The sequence below is a fragment of the Stigmatopora argus genome, chromosome 14 (assembly GCF_051989625.1).
Source record: "Stigmatopora argus isolate UIUO_Sarg chromosome 14, RoL_Sarg_1.0, whole genome shotgun sequence".
NCBI lineage: Eukaryota > Metazoa > Chordata > Actinopteri > Syngnathiformes > Syngnathidae > Stigmatopora > Stigmatopora argus.
Window position 1 is genome coordinate 2601210 of NC_135400.1, and position 23683 is coordinate 2624892.

The window sequence follows — 23683 nt, forward strand, 5'->3', positions numbered from 1 at the left end:
TTTCTATGGCAGTGATTGTCCTGAACACCAAAGCGCTGTTTACCATCCCCCCATAATTGTGTGAAAGAATCAGAGAAGTGCCCCCGCAAAGGCTGACCAAAGTTGTGTTCGAATATAGAAATATAATTCCTGAATATGACAGGTAATTTAACATCGATGTAGCAGTATGTGTCAACATGAGTGGCTTCATGGGGCAATCGCTGCCATGGACCAGTTCAATGGCGGATTCAAATGCCCGAGTCCAAAAACTTGACAATCATTGCGGGCGTTACTGACCCATACACTGATGGGGCTTCCTCTACACTCAACTCATATGCAATCCTCTCTCCCTTAAAACACATGTCGAACACCCGCATGCCAGTAAGAGAATTTAAGACAAAAGAAAAGCTCCAGTCCAAGTAGATTACGTGGTTACCGCTGACGCTGAAGCGTTTACCCTGTGTGTAGAACTGTTGTTGCGTTTTTTCACGTTTTATGCAAGATACATACGTTTTGTTTCTTGAATTTCATTCATAGACGTAAAAATTAATTTGGTTTAGCGTGTTTTCCGTGTATCTTTTCTCCATTTTGAAATAAATGACCGTATCGGCCGCAATCGCTTTCGTCATGACGTCACGCCGCCATGGCGTCGTAACGTCATGGCGCCATAGCATCATCATGTCATCGTGCCCTGGTGGCGTCAACTTGGAATTTCGTGCATATTGTGTTTATATGCGCATATTAGCCGTACCCTCGATCCAGTCAGCATTTTTTTGTCCGACAAAAGCGCCTTATATGTGAGTAAATACGGTACACTAAACACACGCCTTATTATGGTTCCACAAATCGCAAGCACTCAACAATGTAATGGTTATTTGTAATGCCGTGTTCAGACTTACATGCAGCAAGAAATTCTAATAATTTACTGAACATATCACTTGAATTCACTCGGTTTTTCAGATGGTGAAGTAGCTTTGAGGATTCTTGAACCGATCCAGTGTGCATAAAAAAACAAAGTACCTGCAGCCATTGCATTTTTGAAGCTCCAAGTGTTTATAAAAAACGGAAGTGACGTTTATCCAAACGTTGGAAAACATATTAAAGTGAAATATATCAACTGTAGCTCTCTCATGACAGTAGATACATAAGTTCTTAGACAGGCGTTTATTGCTGTTTGTCAAAAGTCACCAACATGTATTCTGTGGTCCATCAGCAATGCTGTGAGAACTGTAATTTGCGGAAACTAATACAAATGCAAAAAACATGAAGTTCATAATGTAAAAATACTCACAGCGAATCCTTATATAATGTAAACGTGTTAACTAAATACCTCGTTAGCCGCTTGTCATAAGAGTGTTCAAAATTCTTATAAAGCTGCTTGTAGTTCTGTCACCAAGTTTTCCTCATGTGCATCCATCACCTCGCTTCCACCGAATGCGTGCTACGAACGGGTTAATCAACAAATCTGTCCCAACGAAACCAAAATACGAAACAATAGTTCCGCATGAAATTGAATGCTTTTTAACATTGCCTTTTAACATACAGTGGGGCAAATAAGTATTTAGTCAACCACCAATTCTGAAAGTTATCCTACTTGAAAAGATTAGAGAGGCCTGTAATTGTCAAAATGGGTAAACCTCAACCATGAGAGACAGAATGAGGGAAAAAAAAAACATAAAATCACAAAATTATAACAAGAACGGTGAGCAAAGATCCCAGAACCACACGGAGGGGACCTAGTGAATGGACTACAGAGAGATGGGACCACAGTAACAAAGGCTACTATCAGTAACGCAATGCGCCGCCAGGGACTCAAATCTTGCACTGCCAGACGTGTCCCCCTGCTGAAGCCAGTACACATCCAGGCCTTTCTGCGGTTCGCTCGAGAGCATTTGGATGATCCAGAAGAGGACTGGGAGAATGTGTTATGGTCAGATAAAACCAAATATAGAACTTTTTGGTAGAAACAAAGGTTCTCATGTTTGTAGTAGAAAGAATACTGAATTGGATCCGAAGAACACCATAACCACTGTGAAGCATGGGGGTGGAAACATCATGCTTTGTCGCTGTCTTGATTTTGAGTGAAAATCTCCTTCCATCAGCAAGGACATTGAAGATGAGACGTAGCTGGGTCTTTCACCATGACAATGATCCCAAACACACGGCCAGGGCAACAGAGGAGTGGCTTCGTAAGAAGCATTTCGAGGTCCTGGAGTGGCCTAGCCATTCTCCAGATCTCAATCCCATTGAAAATCTTCTTTTTTGCATCTCTTTCGTGTATAAAATATATCTACGAGCACTGGGCAGACTTTGCATTTCCACAACCGCTTTTTCCCCCACGTTGGTCTACATTTACATACCAGGTAAACAATACTATGGATCGGCAGAGTTTTGCAAAGAAAAGGCGACCGTTCGACATGAAACGCGAAATCATTGAAAAATATGAGAGTCAGTTACGTGTTACCGAGCTCGCTCGGCAATACGAGAGGAATCCGTCAACTATATCCACCATCCTTAAGCAGAAGGACGCAATTAAGGAGAAGAGATCTTCCAAGGGACTAACTATAAATTCCCACGGCGCAGTGACATTCACGACGAGATGGAGAACCTTCTTTTATTGTGGATAAAAGAAAAAACAATTAGCAGGAGATAGCGTGAACGAGTCAACTATATGTGAAAAAGCCAGCGGAATTTACATGGATTTGATAACAACGAAAGGAGAGCCTTCAACAACTTCAGAACCCTTTAAAGCGAGTCATGGCTGGTTCAAAAAAATTAAAAAAGGATCTGGAATACACTCTGGAATCCGACTGCGATGAAACTGGTCTTTTTTGGAAAAAGATGCCCAGGCGGAAATTCATCGTGGCAGAGGAGAAGGTATTACCGGGACACAAACCTATGGAGGACCGCTTAACGCTAGCGTTGTGTGCTAATGCGAGCGGTGACTGTAAAATTAAGCCGCTACTGGTGTACAATGCGGAGAACCCACGTGCCTTCAAGAGACACAACATCAAGAAAGAAAACCTACAAGTGATGTGGCGCGCAAATTCTAAAGCTTGGATTACGCATCATTTTCGAAAAATTTTGAAGGGGAGGCCAAAACAAACAACTCTTGATGCGTTCGTTTGGAAGACTTCGGCGGAGCGTCCGGGTGGTGTCAACCCGTAGAACTACATAAGGTAAAAAAGATTAAAACAAAATTAGAATTCAGTTTTGTGTGAAGTTACATTAAACGTTGTTTGTATATAGTTATCAAAGTTAATTTAGATTTGTTTGTTCGTTTACGAGTGCCGTGGATAAAGCCCCCTGAACTCCCCCCCCCCCCCCCGCCTCCGTGTATGACGCTGTGTCTCCCCTCCGCGAAATGCATTTTACTTCTATTAAACACATTTCATTACTATTAAACCACTCGTTATTTATTACTTTATCAATATATGGCGAATTAGAAGAAATAACGGATTACGATAGTATGTCGAGGTACCACTGTAGTCTACTTACACTAAGATACTTGCCAAAGGCCAATAGAGCAAAGAGATTGTCCCACATTGAATTCCCGGGCTTTAGATGCATACGTTGAAAAGCTTGGAGCAGCTTCCGATTTTAAAATTAACACTTTAACCTTAACTACCCAGAGTAACACCAACCCTATGTAGGAAATAGTTGAATTACACTAAGCAAGTGTGAATTGACTGTATTTTTATTAAACAACACTAACACTGCAAAATTTAACACATGATTTTGCTCTGTGATTATTTGTTTTTCTTGGTTTTTACATGCAACCCCTTTGTGTACTTGATTTTTGCGAGTTTTAATATATCCGTCTTCTGTCAATATTTTGTTTCCATAATTCTCATCTCATCGTCTAAACTGCTTTATCCTCACTAGGGTTGCGAGGGGTGCTGGAGCCTATCCCAGCTGACTTCGGGCCATAGGCGGGGGACACTGTCATAAGTGCACCTCCGGTGTGCGGCGGAGTCGGACCCAAAGATGCGGGAGCCAAACAAGACAGGAGTGTGGGTGCACAAAACTAAAGGCTTTAATTAGAATTAAAGGGAAAGCCATACAAACTTAGGACTGAGTAAAAATCAAATAAAGAAACAAACCTAACGGGGATAGAACATACGCACACTGACAGGGAGACGACATGACCAAACGCAAGCAATACTCCAACAACCAGTAATACCAGGAAGCAACGTATAAATAGACACACAAGGGATAATTATCAATCAAACACACCTGGTCACATAAGTAAGGGGAACCAGATACATCACCAATGTTCCCTCTAATTTTTTGTTTGTCTGGACAGAAAGACAACCTCCCTGAGCACACCGAGTACTGGTGTGAGTAACATCATCATTGCTCGCTATGGGCACACACCAGTATCACACCTGCCATAAGCAGGTGCATGTCTACTACACATAATAGATTTAGTAATAATAAAATTTAATGATTAATACCTATGAATGGGCGGCCCGGCGGATGAGTGGTTCGCGCGTCGGCTTCACAGCTAAAAAAAATAAAAATAAAACAAAAATTGGGATTTTATTTTGTACGCACGATATAATTTGCTGTGCGCAGAGAAGATGAGTAGTGCGCATTTGCGCAGGCGCGCAGCTTAGAGGGAACATTGTACATCACCCAGATAGATAACACGCACAAGGGAGACACGCACACCACCAAAATCCCAAACAAAACATGACAGACACCCTGAATTTGTGGCCAGCCAATATTAGGGCACAAGGAGACAAACAACCATACATGCTCACACTCCTACTTAGGGGAAATTTAGAGTGTCCAATCAGCCTGTCATGCATGTCTTTTGAACGTGGGAGGAGACCAGAGTAACTGGAGAAAACCCACGCAGACCCGGGGAGAATATGCAAACTTCACACAGGTGGACCGACCTGGATTTGAACTCAGGTCCCCCACTGTGAGCCTGACGGGCTAACCACTCAGCCGCCGGGCCGCCCGAGAGCAGCTCTATCACAGCAATTTCAAAATTATATATCAGATGCTACAAAGTGATGTTTGAATTTTTTAGATTTCATGTTTGTAACTTGAAATTTCTTTCGTATACATGTAAAGGTAAGATTTTCCCATTGAAGGTTTTCATAACCTGAATATTCCATATTTCGAGACATTCGTAAGTAGGGGTACTGCTGGATAATCATTTAGGACTTGTCTTTTATTCATCAATTATTTTTTTCTTGGATTTTTGTTTCTTTACAGTTTTGTGCAAATGATCCTGAGGTCTTCATTCAGGCAGCTCTTTTGGCCCAGAACTACTGTGATGCTATTGACCTTAACCTGGGTTGTCCTCAGATGATTGCTAAAAGAGGTACCTTGACCATAATTTGATTTTAAGAGTATGATGTTTTCATCAGGGACTGTAACATAAAAATAACTGGTTTTGATATTCTTGTCAAAGGACACTATGGAGCTTTCCTGCAAGATGAATGGGAGCTGTTAGAAAAAATGGGTAATGGATTTTTTGTTGTTGTTGTTGTGGGCCACAATCTCTTCCATGTAACTGGTTAGAAGTCATTTCCAGAAATGATGAAGCCAGGAAGCAAGCAGATGTCAGGTGATGAGTGTTTACCAGCAGTGTAGACAATACCAGCAACACTGAGGCAGACCTTGAGGCATTATGTTCTTTTTCACCACATCTAAAAAAAGCCTTGATATTGTGTCATTAAACATTGACACCCGCTGGACATTAAAAAAGCAACAAGGTTGACTCACAACACCAATTCTCTGGCCAACAATATATTTTAGGGCATTTCAATTACCGTATTTTCACACCTATTGGGCGCACTTAAAAGTCAAAATTTTTCTCTAAAATTGTTGATGCGCCCAATCGGTCGGTGCGCCTTGTCTGTGCACAAAATTTAATTTTTGTATCGGCCTGACCACTTGAGTGACTGAATTTATTTATTATTTATTAATGTACTCATTGCAATCAACCCAGCGGACGTTCACCCTAAAAATAGCCTCCCCACGCAATCCAAGCATTACGGTAAATCCATTCAAAACATCCTAAGGGAGTGGCAAGGCATTCGACTTCCGTATGCTCGCAGCGCTTTTAACGCTCAAAAACACTCAATACTCAAAGAAACAGCACATCAGAGGAAATGCCTGACGTGAATGACAACAGAATGCGGGTGTGAACGCTTGGAAAATGGACTGAAGCCATCGAACACAATTTATAACAGCTTTGCTAACGGATGGCCAGCATAGTAGTTCGAGCAGGCAGCGTTGCACGACTTTCGTGACGATTTGGAATGAATTGTCGATGCCGATATAACAGCGAGCAGAATCAAAGGCTGGGGAGTGATGCATGTCGCGAGTTACAATGGATTGTGGATGACTGGGCTCAAGTGTCGGCCAGCACTTGTTCGAGCTTTCGCCAAAGCTGGAATCAAGTTCCCGGAATACACAACTCTGACTGACAGTGGAGCCTAGCATGTTGAACGCTGAACTCTTTATAGCAGAGTATACCTTTTACCTCAATTAAGCATTATCAAACTTAGTTTTGCTCGTGCTGTCTTTAAAAAACACCCTAGCGGCTAGCCTAACATGCACTAGCGGATAGCATAACTTACGCTAGCGGCTAGCATAACATACGCTAGACTAGTGTCATGCTAGCGCCTTTTCAAACGAGGTGTCCTTTGTATTGACAAAACAGAAAATTTACCCGCAACTGAGACTGCGCCTTATCAGACGGTCCGTTTCTTGGGTGTGAAAATACGGTACTCAAATAATCTATCTAAGAGGTTTAATATAAGTGTTGTGCAGGGGTCCCCAAGTAAATTGTGAAGGTGGCCAAGTGGCCTGGGGTCCAAACATAGGCAAACAATCTTTCATTCATTTTTCATACCACTTGTTCTCACAAGCGTCGTGGGGGGTGCTTGAGCCTATCCCAGCCAGCTATGGACAGCAGAGATCCTGATTGGTCCCGATTGCCAGCCAATCACAAGTTATAAGTAGACTCAACCAATAATGCTTGCACTCATACCCAGGGGCAATCCAGTATTCAACCAGCCTACCTGTTTTGGGGATGTGGGAGTCATTGAATTGAATTGACTTAAACTGAATGCCGTTGTTGTCATTATTCAAGTACAATGAGATTCAAAGCTTCACCATGAAGTGCACATATAAATAATAAGTAATAAATAAGTGGTCAACTTAATGAGTAGTCAACATAAATGAGTAGTCAATATAAATGTGTAGTAAACATAAATGAGTATTCAACACAAATGAGTAGTCAATATAAATGTGTAGTAAACATAAATGAGTATTCAACATGAACAAGTGGTTCCAAATAAGAAGTCAGGTACAAAAAAGTGACTAAAGTGGTTAGCAGCCTATGGAGTATTAGTGTAAGTATGAGATAAGGAATTACCGTATTTTCACGCCGATAAGGCGCGCATAAAAGTCAAAAATTTTCTCCAAAATAGACAGGGCGCCTTATAATGCAGAGCGCCCTTCGTGAGCACCGAGCGCCGCCAAGCGGCCCCGAGCGGGAGCGCTCGCGGGGGCGCCGAGCGGCTGGCGACAGCGCTGGCTACCGGAAGCAGCTTATTTCCGGGTTCCGGTGCGCAGTGACTGCTGGGAAATATAGTTCTTCATCGCTACACCCACACGCTAAAAACATGTTTTAAAAAGGCAACGGAAGCAAAACTGAGTTCGGTTGTACTCTATTTAGACATTTTACAATTTACTCAAGTCATCACCTTCAAATCCCTCAAACTCCTCATCTTCTATGTCAGAATTAAACAATTACCCAAACGAGCCTTCCAAATAGCCGGGCCCCCCCCTCTTCGTTCTCAGAGTCACCGTAATTTCCATGTGGCTCCTTAGAAATTATGCCGGCTTTGGCAAAAGCTCGAACAACCGTCCAAGCAGACACGTTCGCCCAGGCGGCAACGATCCATTGACAAATCGTAGCGTAAGAAGCCCGGCGCTGCCTGCCACTTTTCGTGAAGCTGTGTTCGCCAGCTTCATCCACTGCTCCCACGCCGCTCGTAACTTTGATTTGAAAGCCCGGTTGATGCCGATGTCCAGCGGCTGTAATTCTTTGGTCAAGCCTCCGTGCCATGCAAACATTCCATTCCTCTTCAGTCCTAGGGAAATTATTTTATAATCTAAACCAGCCAGGTACAATTTACCTAATTATTTGGATGAATGCCATTTCTGCATTGTTATTTTCATGTTTGATATCATTAACAACCAAATAATTCTTAATACTTAAGGTCTAATTCGCAAATCACCCCATATTGCCAACCCACCCAAGGATAGATAAAATCACTGGCTGAGTTGCTCCTGCAACCGACTCGTCTCACCCCCACCAAGGAGATGGTGTTTACTTAAGATAAGAGCCATTTTCTGTAGCTCACTGTTATCACAATGTTGTCGTCAACGTATGGGGCGGAGGCTTCATATTCGGGGGGGGGGGGGCGTTCCATTTCTCCGATTTCCATTCTGTAGTCTGGCAATAAACCTACCTCCTTTGTCGCTCTCCGACCCATATTAATCACTTACTTAATAGTTTAAACAAAAATTTTATTCTAAATTTTCCGAAATTGATCTCAATACTTTGATTCACCCAATATCTCTGATCACACCAAGACCACAAGCCCCTGACTTTGTCTCTTAACGGAGTCCCTGACTCAACACTCTTGGCAGGAGTCCCTGACTCAACACTACCACTCTTAGCGGAGTCCCTGACTCAACAAAAGTAGTCCCTGACTCAACACTCTTAGCGGAGTCCCTGACTCAACACTCTTAGCGGAGTCCCTGACTCAACACTCTTAGCGGAGTCCCTGACTCAACACTCTTAGCGGAGTCCCTGACTCAACACTCTTAGCGGAGTCCCTGACTCAACACTCTTAGCGGAGTCCCTGACTCAACACTCTTAGCGGAGTCCCTGACTCAACACTCTTAGCGGAGTCCCTGACTCAACACTCTTAGCGGAGTCCCTGACTCAACACTCTTAGCGGAGTCCCTGACTCAACAAACGGAGTCCCTGACTCAACACTCTTAGCGGAGTCCATGACTCAACAAACGGAGTCCCTGACTCAACACTCTTAGCGGAGTCCCTGACTTAACTCTACCGCAGTAACAATACTCAAATTATCACGCTTCACGGAGACAGAAATCAAAGGGTTTACTCATGATTCTCTCGTTCTGAACCTGCCCTGGTTCGGAGAGACCCATCACCGGAGCGGCAAGGGAACGGCCGTTGGGCTGACCTCAATGGAGGCTGCTGTCGACAGTCTTTATTTTGCCCTTCGTTGCGGTCCGTCGTCGCTCTGGCTATTGTTGCCTTGTTGGGTCCCGGGTTTCGGCACCAAAGTATGTTGGGTCTGTAAAACAGCTGACCAATATCTTCAGGAGCAGGCACAGAAAGAGTGAGACCAATTTGAAGGAAATGAGTTCATTACCAGACTGCAGGATGGGGAGAGCTCGAACAGCTGTTCTCTCACAGTGTTCCTTGCCACAACCCCCAGTACGAACCGAAGTTGTCATAGAGGCTTTGGACTGACATGTTTAGACATCTTCAGGGCAAAGTCTCTGACAAGGATGATGCAGGGCATGACAAGGATGAAGGCTATGAGAACGGATGAAGGCTATGACACGGATGCAGGCTATGACACGTATTGAAACATTCATTTTGGTTACTCAAAAAGCATTGCAGTAAACATGTTATTTCACAACACCTTTGCCTCGGTTATCGCACAAAAAGGTTTAAGTTTAGTGTAGATTAAAATGTATTTTTAAGTTTAATATGTTATGACCGCATTGCTGTCAAGTCTCTCTTCTGCCCCTTTTCTCGTCCACCCTCTGTACTGAATAATGTCACATTTTAGGATTGAAGATCATAACCACTAGATAGGTATTTGTTTTTTGATACGAGTAAATTACAATACGAACTCGGTCCCGGAACATATTAAGCTCGTATCTCAAGTTTGTTATTGTAAAATGAAAGCACGAAAAGAGCAGTCTTGTCAGAAATGGCGTGTTTGTGCATGCCTGATGTAAAGGAAAACAAACTTCAGAATCCTAACAAAAACACCTCGGCATCCTTTTTGTTTCGAGCTGCAACACTTAGTTGTCTGATGAAAAACACTTGAGTGAGTGTGTGAGGCATAGGCAGATTGGGCTAAATTCCCGCCGAATCTAGTGGGTCATGGTTATTTATATGGGTTTATGGTGTGATTAGTCTGGAGTCTTTTCGATCTGGCAACTTTGGGGTGCAGCACGCCAGTGGCTCATGATCTTCATACATGAGCGTTGACAGTTTCTCATGCGTATGAGATTTAAAACGTTAACATTTATTTCTCTGATGGACCGGAACCGGGTGGCTCGTGGACCGGTGGTTGGGGACTGATGATTTGCGTTCAACCAGCTTGCGAATCATGATTTTCGGATGTGAGAGGAAATCAGGGTACTCGAGAAAACCGACGTAAGCACGGGAAAACATGGAAACTCCACACGGGAAGTTGGCAATCCACAAAGGATTGAACTCTTGAACAAAGAATTGCGAGGTGGATGTGTTCATCTCAAACACTGCCTTTTTTTACTTCAAAATTTTTTGTGAGGCCTGGACAAGATCTAGACGAGGATACCCGGTCCACCAGTTGGCGGCCCCTGGTATACTGTATTTTCAAATACATACACAATAAAAATTGATTTTAATTGTCACTTTAAAGTCAGAATCCTGACTTCATTTTGACTTTAAAGGATTCTGCTATGTTAAAGTGAGAACTCTGACTTTATTGACTTATTTGTAAAAGTCATGTGCACCTGGCACATGCCCATGTTTAAACTTCAGCTTTCTTGTTTTGATCTACCCATAACGCTCTGACACGAGGACTCGCTTTGTTTTTATTGGCCGCAGAATGTTTGTTCTAAATTTAAGTGACTAAAGATACACCCTCTACATGTCAATCATTCAAAATGAAGGAGGTGGGGCCAAGCCATGTGCACATTTGGCACGTATGATGGAGATGAGTTGGAAGGAGAATAGAGGTGGAAAATGATCACTTCTGAGCCAAAAGCCACAGCCTTGGGGAAGTATTTTGGTTTGAAGCCAAATGAAAACCGCGTGTCAGTCAACACGAGGAGTTTGCACGCTTTGTTTGAACATTTGTTTCAAACAAATACTCAACCTCCCTCTTCACATTTTGCCGATAATAAGAGAACTGCAGTGCAACAAGCGGAGCCTTCCCATCACACTAGTCGAGAGTTATGAGGATGTTCGTTTGATGTGAAATACAAATGAGATGGTGCAAAGTTAAACCTCACGGAAATTGGAGTTACCTGTATCGCTGAAGAAATGTGACCTCCAAATGATCTAGATGACCTCCTCCCCTCAGTAGCACTCACACCAAACATCACAAAGTACTTTGAAAAACTGGTACTGAAAGACATCAAAGCCTGTCTTCCCCTCATCCATGACCCACATCAATTTGCACACTGGCCGAATAGATCCACTGAAGATGCAATAACCACCATCTTCCACACTAAACTGAGCCACTTGGAGAAAAGGGGGAGCTCCAGTGCCCTGCGGAAGTATTCGGCCCTCTTGAACTTTTCAAACTTCCGCCACATTTCAGGCCTCAAACGTAAAGATATTTTAAAAAAATGGTCAGGAATCAACAACAACTGGGAGACAATCGTGAAGTGGAATGATATTTAGTGGATATTTAAAACTTTTAACTAATAAAAAACTGAAAAGTGGGGCATACAATAATATTCGCCCTCTTTACTTTCAGTGCAGCAAACTTACTCCAGAAGTTCAGTGAGGATCTCTGAATGGGAGAGTCTCTCCATTGGACAATAATCAGATGTGCACTGCACAAATCTGGCCTATATGGAAGATGGGCAAGAAGAATGCCCTTTCACAAAGATAGCCATAAAAAAGTCTAGTTTAAAATTTGCCCCAAGCCACCTGGGAGACACACCAAACCTGTGGAAGAAGGAGCTCAGATGAAACCAAAATTGAACTTTTTGGCCACAATGCAAAATGATGTGTGGGAGAAAAGAAACACGGCTCTCCGTCAATAATGTTTTTCTATATGTCCATGCAAAAGATTTAAAAAAATCATTCGCCTGAAAAATCCCAACTGTATTTACCTTATTTTTCCGCATATATGCCGTATTTGTTGCTAGAAAAATGATGACTGAATCCAGGGTACGGCTTACATGCGCATAAATTAGACTTGACAAGCACGAAACTGCAAGGTGACGAAGACGAAACGCCATAACGCAAGACAATGTGGACGATACGGTCTTTTATTTCAAAATAGAAAAAAGATGAACAGATTAAACGCTAAACAAAATTTATTTTGATGTCTATGAATGAAATTCAAGAAAAAACGTATCTTGCATAAAACGTGAAAAAACTCACTTGAGCCTGTCACTGCTCACTCGGGGCGTCGCCATCTTACCGTAGTTAAACGTGCTCTGACTGGTCAGACGCGAGTAGCCTTGATAGATCTTCATAGTGTTTACCATGTCCGCACATCCCAATAGTTGTTAAGGCTGATCGAAGGTCTTGCGGTTAATCGTTAAAATATCAGCCTTGATAGCTGCATAATGTGTATCTCATGCATTATTGCACCTACAGACTCTGTGAAAAGTAGACCGCTACAGACACACTTGTGAATTCTTTTTGAACTTGTCTACGTACAGGCAACACCCTTTTGGAACACAGAAAAAAGATTTTGAAGGTTTAGCTACATGAGAGTACATTTGTGATTATGAAATAAAACAAAATTCCGCTTTGATTTTTTTCTTTTTATTTCTTGTTCAAAAGTGACAACTATCCCAGTAATATGAACCATTGAAAGAATTGAGATATTTCAACATTAGAAGCCATATTGCCACCACAACATCTTTTACAATTGTAATTTCTGTCATCAGAAAAGCACCAGGTTCTCGTCAAGATAGACTTTTCTTTTTTCAAATTGAATAATTTGATATTTTGCATTTACTAAGACAGCCATATTGACTTCCTAATGATATTGACCCAAATAATGTGCAATCCAGCAGACGATCTTTTGGATTCATACAGTATCTCAGAAATACCAGGTGCGATGTTTTTTCTTAAGATTTTCCCTTCAGAGTAACACATTTGTACTCCCTATTAAATCCATGAATATGGAGGTGAAAAATTTGAATTGGGGCGTCTTGTACGTGGGAAATTGTAAAATTTAAGGATTTTAAGACAATTTTAAGTGTGCGGCTTATATGCGACAAAATACGGTAAACATAGCTAAAATTGTCTGTATGTACTTCTCAGAAAGAGCGACAACTGACAGTGATCCCAAAGTTTTTATCCAAGGTAAAAAAATCAATGTAGTCCAAGAATTTAAATACCTAGGAACACTGTTCCCTCTAAGCTGCGCGCGTGCGCAATTGCGCACTACTCTCGTCTTCTCTGCGCAGCAGCAATCCTATGGCGCGCAGTAAAAAAAAAACGGATTTTTTTATTTATTTATTTTTTATTTTATTTTTATTTTTTTTACCCCTTTCTTCATGATTGCGCCGTTTAAGCGGCAGCCAGTGGCAGTAGCTCTGTCCACTTATGTTTTTCGTGTTTTACAGCATGTTTTAAATGAAAAATTAGAGGGAACATTGACATGCACCTGCTTGTGGCAGGTGTGATACTGGTGTGCCCATAGCGAGCAATGATGATGTCGTGACCGGATGATTCACCTAAAGAAGTAAAGAAGTTTCGCCGACGGACGTTTGACAGACGGACAGGTCTGCGAATGAACGTTCGTTCAAACAGCGTTTAATGATTAAATACAAATACTAGTATTTGTATTTAATCATTAAACGCTGTTTTCAGCTGGATTTGACCGAATTTGAGAGCATTTTGAGCCGTTTGGCGAATGGACGTATATGGACATTTTTTTGCCTCCATCGCGACATCATCGTGACATTTTACCGAGGAATTCACTTCCCTGGGCTCGGTTCTAATGTCCAAAGAGCTCCAGTATTTGTAATTAATCATTAAACGCTGTTTTCGGCTGGATTTGACCGAATTTGAGAGCATTTTGAGCCGTTTGGCGAATGGACGTATATAGACGTTTTTTTGCCTCCATCGCGATATCATCACGACATTTTACTGAGGAATTCACTTCCCTGAGCTCGGTTCTAATGTCCAAAGAGCTCCAGTATTTGTATTTAATCATTAAATGCTGTTTTAGGATGGATTTGACCCGATTGCTGTCATTTTACGGCTCGGTTCTGCTACATCTGCCCGCCCAAGAGTGCTTATTCCCGGGCTGCCATTGATGGTAGACTAACATTGATTTTTACTATAATTTGGACAACACCGGCGGCGGGCCGGATTAAAAATCCTAACGGGCCATATATGGCCCGCGGGCCGAGGTTGAAAAACTTGTACACACACGATCCGGGGGCGGGGCGAGCGCGCGAATCCCGTTTCGGCGAAACCTCCGTTCGGCGGAACGTCCATTCATGCGACCTGCCCGTCTGTCAAACGTCCGTCGGCGAAACGTCTTTAGGCGAATCATCCGAGTACCGATGATGTCGCTCACACTGGTACTCAGTGCGCTCAGGGAGGTTGACTTTCTGCTCAGACCAACGAAAAATTAGAGGGAACATTGCCTAGGAATCACTTTTGACTCACAACTTCTCTTTAAACGACATATAAAAAAACCTGAATAGAATTAAATTTAATTTGTCCAACTTTAGGTTCATTAGAAACAATCTAACTCCTGAGTCAGCAAAACTGTAGACATTGATCATATCACATGACTTACTGCTTAACAATTTGGCCATCGGCCTGCAAGACAACACTAAAGCCCATTGAAATTGTTTATAAACAAGATCTGAAAGTATTGGACGGAAAACCAAAAACGTACCATCACTGTTAGATATTACAAAAAAACCAGTCTGAACTGGGACAAAACTGTTAAATTTGCTGATGCCATTTTGGTTTACAAAATCTTCCATCACTGCAAGAATTTGTAATAATTTTATAGTTAATAGTTTAATAGTTTTTTTTTCCTCCTCCTCCTCCCTACTACTGTCTTATTGATTTTATCTTGAGTTTTTAACATCAAACTGCACAAGGGACGAAACATGGAAATTACCTTGGGCTATAAGCTTACATATTTACATCTGTGTTCATTCATATGTATTATTCTTCCTGGGCTTGCGTGGCTTTTCTCCAGTTACTCCGGTTTCCTCTCAAATCCCAAAACATGCATGGTAGGCTGGTTGAACACTCTAAATTGTCCCTAGATATGAGTGTGAGCGTGAATGGTTGTCTGTCAATTTGTGCCCGGCAGTTGGCAGGCCACCAACCCAGGATGTCACCCGCCTGGTGCCCATTGTTGGCTGGGATAGGCTCTGGTACCCACCGTGACCCTTGAGGATAGGCCATGAGGCTAATGAAATGATGGGTTACCCCTTTGATTGCAACAACCAGTTCATGTACGCAAAAGATCAAGATTCCATGTGACTGAAGTACACATAAAACGCTCCTTTTTAGGGGGTTGTTCTTAAAACCAGAATTTGAGCATGGCAGGGTTAATGAATGTTTATTCATGGCCTGGCATAACTGGCTTGCTGCCAAAAAACAATTATGAGAGGGTCATTGGCTGCATGTAAATATCATTGCTGATTTTCACAATGACTTTATTTTAGTCTATAATTGACTGCAATATTTATTCCAAACAACAACATTTCTCATTTGACAGTCACGCTAGCAAATGAAAAGCTGTCTGTGCCTATCACGTGTAAGATCCGGGTTTTCGAAGATATTGAAAAGACAGTCCGCTATGCACAGATGCTGGAAAAAGCTGGATGCCAGGTATGAACTCTAACTACTTAACTTTTAGTAAAAGGATGCTTGAGAACTCATTGAGATCATATCCAACCCGAATTCCAATGAAGTTGGGACATTGTCATCTTTTTTTTTTTTAAACCACAATGAAAATCAACTTCACTGGGAATGGCGATTCCATCATTTTTGTCAGGGGTTTCATTTCACTCTCTGATGGGATCAATCATGCAATCCAAGTATGGTGACAGAATATTTATATTTGCAATAGCTTGCTCTCGATATATAACAAAACAGTTTTTTCATTTATACTATGTACAGTGGCACCTCTACTTAGGAATGTGCTTCATTGTAGAAGTGGTTTCATAACTTGAAATTTTCGTAAGTAGTCGCATCTTACATGTAAATGCCCTAATTCACTCTAAGGTCCTCAATACTATCCCCATAAAAATGTAAAAGTATTGGATGAAATATGTGGGAGTCAAAAAAATTGAAAATTTGAAGAAAATTATTTATTAAGCCTTTCAAATGAAAAAGATGTATGTCCTTTGTTTATATGTAGCCTTTAACATCATCAGTGTCACCACCATCATCGGTGTCACTGTCCTGCTGCATCTTTATCAGAGCCATGCATCTTTGTAATAGGGAATTTGTATGTCCCTTGTCATAGAGAATTTGTATGTCACGAAATCTTGCCCTTAGTAAACAGTTGATGTAGAAGTAGAGTCGTCGGACCCACCACCTCCGTACTCTCCTTCTGCAGAAGCTTCAAAATCTCACTCATCTGTCTTGGCGTGCTTTACTTGTGTTCGACCTTGTGACTGTTCATAGTGGACCGGACAGTTTGCTCCGCCTCCACCCTGAGTTTCAGATGCAACCTATCGATGGTAGTTTGCTTTTGTATTCCCTTCAAAATATTCCGAAAGTTATGCACACAAATGTCCTCACAATAGGATAACGCACGACCACTTGCCAACGAGTAGTATATATAACTCGTAGTAGCGATCGCCTCGCCATTCGCAATGACTAACAGGAAAAAAAACACTGAAAAAATGCAACGCTCTGCCCAGTGCTCGCAGAGACGCTACAAAGAGGAAGTTGCGACCACAGAGACATTACACGAGGGAGTTGCGGGGAGAGAGACAGTGCCCATGATGTTCTTATGAGCAGCCTCTCTGGTCCGCTGTCTGCTCGTATGTCAAAATTTGTCTCGTATCTCAAGATAAATACCGTATTTTCACGACTATAAGGCGCACTAAAAAGTCTAAAATTTTCTCCAAAATAGACAGGTTGCCTTATAATGCGGAGCGCCGTGTGTATGCTTCAAAGCCTGACTGAGAGCACTTCTTGCTGACACGCTTCTTATATAGAGAGAAGACGGACGTGGGTGGGGTCAGGCTTGCGGAGGGGGTGTGTGAGAAGACGCTAAAGGCACGCCCATACCAGGTACCCGTATATAGTGTGGGCATGTGCTTTATTGCAAAAATAATTTCGGTTTGGTTTCTAAGGCCCCCCGAAAATGAATAATACAAATAGACACGCTTACGAAGCTCAGTTCAAACTTCAAGCCAGGGGAAACATGGGAATAGAGCAGCCGCAAGGTAATTTTAGATCAACGAATCCATGGTTAGCAAATGGATGAAGCAGGAGAACGAGCTTCGCTAAGTCAAGAAGAAGAAGCTGTGTTGATTTGCGACTCCAAGCGTGCCCATCTCACAGCAGCGGTCCTCATCCGCGAAAGGAATCGACTACGTCGAGACCTCCAACAAAATAGGAAAGAATGGATAGCACTCTGTCAACAGATCAAACAAAAAACCACTGAAGCGAAAAGGAACGCATGGCGCTTACACCTCGCCAAGATCGCCGAGACAAGATCTACGGGACAAGCCTGGTCCTTAGTAAAATCCCTCTCAGGCACCAAAACACAACAATCTGGCGAGTCCCTGGTCTACAAGAACAAGGAGTACGTGAGTGACCGAGCCAAGGCAACAGCATTTATCAGGGAATATGCCTCGGTCAGCGGACGCAAGAGTGACAAGCGGAGCAGACGAGCAGTGCGTTCTCTACGTACAGCTACCCGCAGACTGCTCGGCTCACCGCGACAAGTCCTCGAGCTCCCGTTCACCGATACTGAACTGCAGACAGCGCTGTCCCAACTTAAAGCGGGTAAGGCAGCTGGACCCGACGACATAGCCCCGGACCTTCTAAAAAATCTTCCGGCAAACATCCTTCCCGAACTACTCCATATCGTCAACACCAGCTGGCTAGAGGGCTGGTGTCCACAAGCTTGGCGAGTGGCCACCATCATCCCTTTCCTCAAAAAAGGGAAGGCACCAAAGGACGTTGGGAACTACAGACCGATCGCCCTCACCTCTACGCTTAGCAAAACGATGGAAAGGCTCATCGTGAACCGTCTCGCCTGGTGGTTGGAAGATAAACAGCTTCTCAGCCACTGGCAAGCCGGTTTTCGAAAGGGAAGAAGCACGACGGACCAGGCCCTGCGACTGTCGCAGTTCATCTCTGATGGCTTCCAGTCGACTCAACGACAACGCACGCTTGCAACATTCTTTGACTTCAGCAAGGCATTCGACCAGGTATGGAGAACAGGTCTCTTACAAAAAATGGCAGACCTGGGGGTCCCCTACCGCTTCATCAGATGGATCGCCAACTGGCTCACAAATCGCACAGCCAGGGTCAGGATCAACAATACCATCGGCAGGAGCAGAACCTTCAAAGAAGGGCTCCCCCAAGGCTCGGTCCTGTCACCCCTCTTATTCATCATCTACATTAATGACCTCCTCGACAAGTTCAACGATTCCACCCTGGTCAGCGCCTATGCAGACGATCTGGCTCTTGCTTGTCGGGGTAGGAACAAAGAGGAGGTGGAAAGCAGACTTCAAGCGGAGGTTGAAAAAGTCTGGAGGTGGAGTTCGAGGCACACCTAAACCTTAACACCACCAAGTGTGAGGCGTCATTTTTTAGCCTGGACTCAGCTGAGGCCAAATGGCAACCAAAGATCTTAATAAATGGCGCCACCCTCAAGCATAACCCCACCCCCACTTTTCTTGGCGTATCTTTTGACCGACAACTCACGTTTGCAGAGCAAGCGAAAAAAGTCCGCCAAACCATGTCCAAAAGAACGAACCTCCTCCGCAAACTCAGTGGCACATCTTGGGGTTGGCAACCAAACGACCTTAGAACGGTATATTGCCACCCAGAGAAGTCTCGCGGAGTACGCAGCACCGGCATGGGCCCCCTGGCTGGCCCAAACTCACCTCAAATCCCTTGAAACCGCCCAACTGGAAGCAGCCCGCGCCATAACCCACCACCTCAGGTCTACCCCCACCGAAGCAGTCCTACATGAGGCATATCTCACACCCCTCTCATCCCGCCTCAAGTTACAAGCACTTCTTAAGGCGGATGCCTGGAACCAGCTGCCTCCTTCTGATCCTCGACACCGCCTCCTCCATGAAAACGTTAAAATGCGTTTGCAAAAGAAGCCAGACTGGCGATCATCGACCCTTCCCCGTCTTACCGCTCTCGAACTCCATACCCCTTGCACATACTCTTCCCATCCCTGCCCACCCTGGCTATTACCCCCCCCCCCCCCCCCCCATCCAAACCGCCTTTACTGCAGTCTCTAAACACATGCCGACCATCACCCAAAGAGATAAGGCCGAAGAGCTCATCAGAAGCATGGGTAAACCGGACCTACAGATCTTCACAGATGGATCCACCAAAGAAGGCACTGCGGACGGTGGTGCAGGTTTTGTCGTTATTAAGGAGACTGCAATCATCCACCAATGGCATGGTGCCACTGGCAGCCGCAGCAGCTCCTACCACTCTGAAAAAGTGGCACTGACCGAGGCACTCTCCTGGCTGAGGGAAACAGCAGACTGGCAGACTTCAATTATCCTCAGTGACTGCAAATCGCTGGTCCAAGCTATGGGAAACCCCCATACGCAAGACCCCGCCATTCGGAGACTTCAGGGTGACATCGCCCTTTTCCCTCCGCCTAAGCGACTACAGCTACTGTGGATCCCGGGCCACTGCAACATATGCGGAAACAACCTGGCTGATGCCCTAGCTAAACTTGGCTCGTTAGATGACCAAACCCATACCCCCCCGGACGCAGCCACAAGACGTGCCATCATCCAACGTGAAGATCGCTCCCCCCCCTCTCCCACCCCCGCCTTTTGCAGACCTACACTACAAAAGTCACAGAGGAAGAACTTGCCCTATCGAAAGGAGAACGCACAGACCTGATTCGTTTCCGCAGTGGACACCACCCCCTGCTCCGCCGTTGGCTCCACCTTGTGGGGAAATCCGACTCGGATCGCTGCCGCCTGTGCGACGAGGAAACAGAGTCGTCTGAACACTTATGGCTCCGCTGTCCGGCCTTAATGACCGAACGCTACCATCGCGGCTTGGGCAACTCCCTGGATGAACTTATCCGTGTTCCAGTGGCAGCTCTAGCGCTGCTGAGGGTAATCCTCAGGCGCCTGAGGTGAAAAAGAAGAAGAAGAAGAAGAAGAAGAACAGCAGCGGTGAAAAACCAAGTCACGAAAATGAACTCTGAGCTTGCCCTCATTCCCGGAGGCTTAACTAAAGAACTCCAACCGCTGGACTTCGGCATCAACCCGGTGTTCAAAGCAAAGTTGCGAGCGGCATGGGAACAATGGATGATAGGTGGCGATCACAGCTTTACGAAGGGTGGCAGGTGGCGCCGGGCAAGTTACGCCACTATTTGCGAATGGATTGTGGATATGACTAACGTGTCTGCTTGCACTGTTGTTCGAGCTTTTGCCAAAGCCGGCATCATTTCTGTGTAGCCACATGGCAATGTGAGTGACTCTAAAGAAAGTAGGAGTGCAGAGAACTGATAAGTCTTTTTAATATGCCTCTCGGAATAAGCGCAAAATGGATCGCAATTTGGATGAAACGTTTAAGAAATCCAGACACTCGCAGAACTTTATTGCTTCTTATTTGACGAAATATCCCATGATGAGGCCGTCTCCAAAAGGACCGACATTTGCACATTGCAGAACATGCATATGTGACTACAGCGTGGCACCTGGTGGAATTACTGACTGTAGAAGGACTCAAACACAAAGATAAACTTATTTTCATTATGCTGTACTTTTTCAATAGTTCAAAAAAACAATATTTCAATTAATGTAAAAACATGATAACAGTTTGATTTAAATTGGCCTACGTTTTTTTTTTTTTACATTTTTTATATCAACTTTGCTCGAATTCCATTCACTTCGGAAATACTCCGGAAATGGGACAAGGGCACTCCTGAAATGGGGGCGACGAAGGTTGGCAGCTCTGTCAATTGATGAAATGACTCCCTGCATTGTGGATTTTTGGTCCAGGGCCTGGAATACACGAATATCCCCCTGATCCATAGGTTGTATCTGTGAAGTGGTGTTGGGGGGCAGGGACTCCAGTTGAACCCCGTCGTATTGGAGGTCGGTGGCATGTCCTCCGCCACAGTCCAATAGGAGGAGGACCTTGAAGGGGAGCCCCCTTTCGGCGAGGTAGAGCTTTATGTTCGGAATGAAGCAGTTCAAAAACACGTCCTTATTGAGAGCTTTCGTCATCCAAGCTTTCCTGGAGGTGCTTGTTTTTCAAAACGTGGGGACGGTCAAACTTGTTAATTAAGGCTGGCTTTACCATAAAGCCAGAAGCACTCCCACACATGATGAGTGCCAGGCGATCGTTGTGTACTTTGAAACCTTGCACTTTAACCTCTTAAGACCCATACTCTTGCAAGGCATGCATTTTTTTCTCTTTGATATTTAGGCCAATTGGGACCTGAGTAAAAACAAAGAATTGTCTTTTTACATTACGTAGTTTCTGAGAAATATGTTTACATCATAAGTAGACGCCATGCCTTTGTAGTCCAAAATTTAACATTGTAGTCTTTGACAACCAAAAATGTGATGTCCACATGTGGACGCCAGGTCATATGAGGTTAAGTTCATCCTTAAACAAAAATGCTAAGCTATCGTATAAATTCTTGGCTTTGGTTCGGATCATGTTTGTATCCAGAGGAATGTTTTTTGCCCTACATTCTGAGACCCAGACTGATGGGGCATTCTCCATCTTGACGAGGATTTTATTCCTCGTGGTTACCACTCGCTTTGTTTCCCTTGAAAAGAATATTGTGGCAGTCTTTCGAATGTTGGCCTCTTACTTTTTTTATGTACCGCACCATAGGATTCGTTGATGTTATAATGGCGTGCTAAATCGTCATACTTTTTGCCTGCCTTCAGCATGTCGAGCAACTAAATATTTCAAGATGGCGGCGCGCACTGACGCAGCGTCTCTATGCTCTCCAGTTTGGTGTCGTTCGTTATTCTACAGTCGCCAGGATTTAGTTACTTTCGGAAGGAGATGCGATATATCCGAATTCACAACAGACTACCAACGGACCTACGATATCCCCGAGGACATCTCAAGACCTCTGGGATCTCCGTGGATAGTCAGCCCACTCAGAGTACGTCGAAGGCGGCAAAGAGAGAGAAAGCAAAAGCGCGGATGCCGGGCGGGCCTTGCTGCTAAGCTAAGACAACAACCACACCGAGCACCGCTTCCTAGTATCTTTTTGACCAACGCCAGATCCATCACCCACAAAATGGATGAGTTGGAACTTCGAATTGCTACCAACAGCTTTGTTAGGAACTGTAACATTACTCTCATCACGGAAACGTGGCTACACCCGCAAATCCCCGACGCTGCGGTATCGCTAGCTAGCCGAACGCTTTTTCAAAACGATCGTTCAAAAGAATTAACAGGCAAAAGCAAAGGAGGGGGACTTAGCATGTTTTCACACATGAATGGTGTTGCGACAGTAGGATCATTGACACTCACTGCTCCCCCGATTTAGAGCTATTGGCAATACGATGTAGGCCCTATTATTTACCGAGAGAGCTAACGGTCATCATAGTAACGGCGATCTACATACTTCCGGATGCGAACCTTAACACGGCACTAAACCTCCTGCTAATGGCTGTAAACAAACAGCAGCTTGACCACCCCGATGGAGTCTTTATTGTCGCTGGTGACTTCAACAAAGTGTGTTTAAAGACTGTTCTACCTAAGTTTATTCAATACGTACAATGTCACACTAGAGGAGACAAAACTCTTGACCATGTTTATTCTAATATCAAACATGCTTATAAAGCCACTTCCCTCCCTCACCTAGCTGGATCAGATCACCTCTGCCTATCCCTCACCCCCGCATACACTCCACTCCGGAGGCTAACAAGGCCACAAATAAAGATAATAAAAACTTGGCCCGAGGATTCTCTTGCAGGACTGTTTTTGGATTGGATTGGATTGGAGAACTTTATTCATCCCGTATTCGGGAAATTTCATTGTGACAGTAGCAAGAAAAGGCATAGTTATAAGTTAGACAGTACAGTCGCAAAGGCCGCAGAACAACAAGGCAAAAGGACAAAGTACAAAGCAAATCAAGGTCAATGGGATCATTAAGAATCACCAAATCAAATCATTAAGACTGAAAAGCAGCAAAAACACAAAACGAGCAAGAGTGGACAGAGCTACCGCCACCGGCTGCCACTTGAACGGCGCCATCTTGGTTTCGGTAGCAAAAACGGATAGACTCAAAAAGACGTAAAGTTGGACAAAAACTGGAACCACACACAGGAAGTCTTCCACGAGATGGGGAACTTCTGCAGACTGTGACCGAGGTAGAGAATATGCAGAGTCACTCTTCCAAGCTTATCCGCACAGTTCCTCAGTAGTCTGGAGCTGAAGACAACAGTAGCAGAGTAGAGCAGAGTTTTCCCGCACCAACTGGGAACTTTTCGAACACGACAACCTCCAGGACTACACGGACACTACTTTCCT

General features: G+C 44.0%; 2 protein-coding genes across 7 annotated transcripts in view; one reads left to right on the forward strand and one right to left on the reverse strand.

The window, feature by feature from the left end:
- The window catches only part of LOC144088570 (amine oxidase [copper-containing] 3-like), a 132797-nt gene that overhangs the window by 67070 nt on the left and 42044 nt on the right, over positions 1–23683 (reverse strand). Inside the window, exon 1 of one of the 2 annotated variants that reach the window (XM_077619061.1) lies at positions 4437–4639. The exons of the other annotated variant lie outside the window; for it this stretch is intronic. The gene's annotated coding sequence lies outside the window, so the exon portion shown is untranslated. Of the gene's footprint in view, positions 1–4436; positions 4640–23683 lie in introns of those variants that run through there. 2 annotated transcript variants of the gene reach the window in all.
- The window catches only part of dus1l (dihydrouridine synthase 1-like (S. cerevisiae)), a 64822-nt gene that overhangs the window by 5777 nt on the left and 35362 nt on the right, over positions 1–23683 (forward strand). For 4 of the 5 annotated variants that reach the window (XR_013304902.1, XM_077619073.1, XM_077619074.1 and 1 more), the window contains 3 exons: positions 5209–5317; positions 5408–5458; positions 15720–15832. The exons of the other annotated variant lie outside the window; for it this stretch is intronic. Coding sequence is in view for 3 of the 4 variants with exons in the window: in XM_077619073.1 (XP_077475199.1) it covers positions 5209–5317; positions 5408–5458; positions 15720–15832 (273 nt within the window). In the remaining variant the exon portion in view is untranslated. The remainder of the gene's footprint in view (positions 1–5208; positions 5318–5407; positions 5459–15719; positions 15833–23683) is intronic. 5 annotated transcript variants of the gene reach the window in all.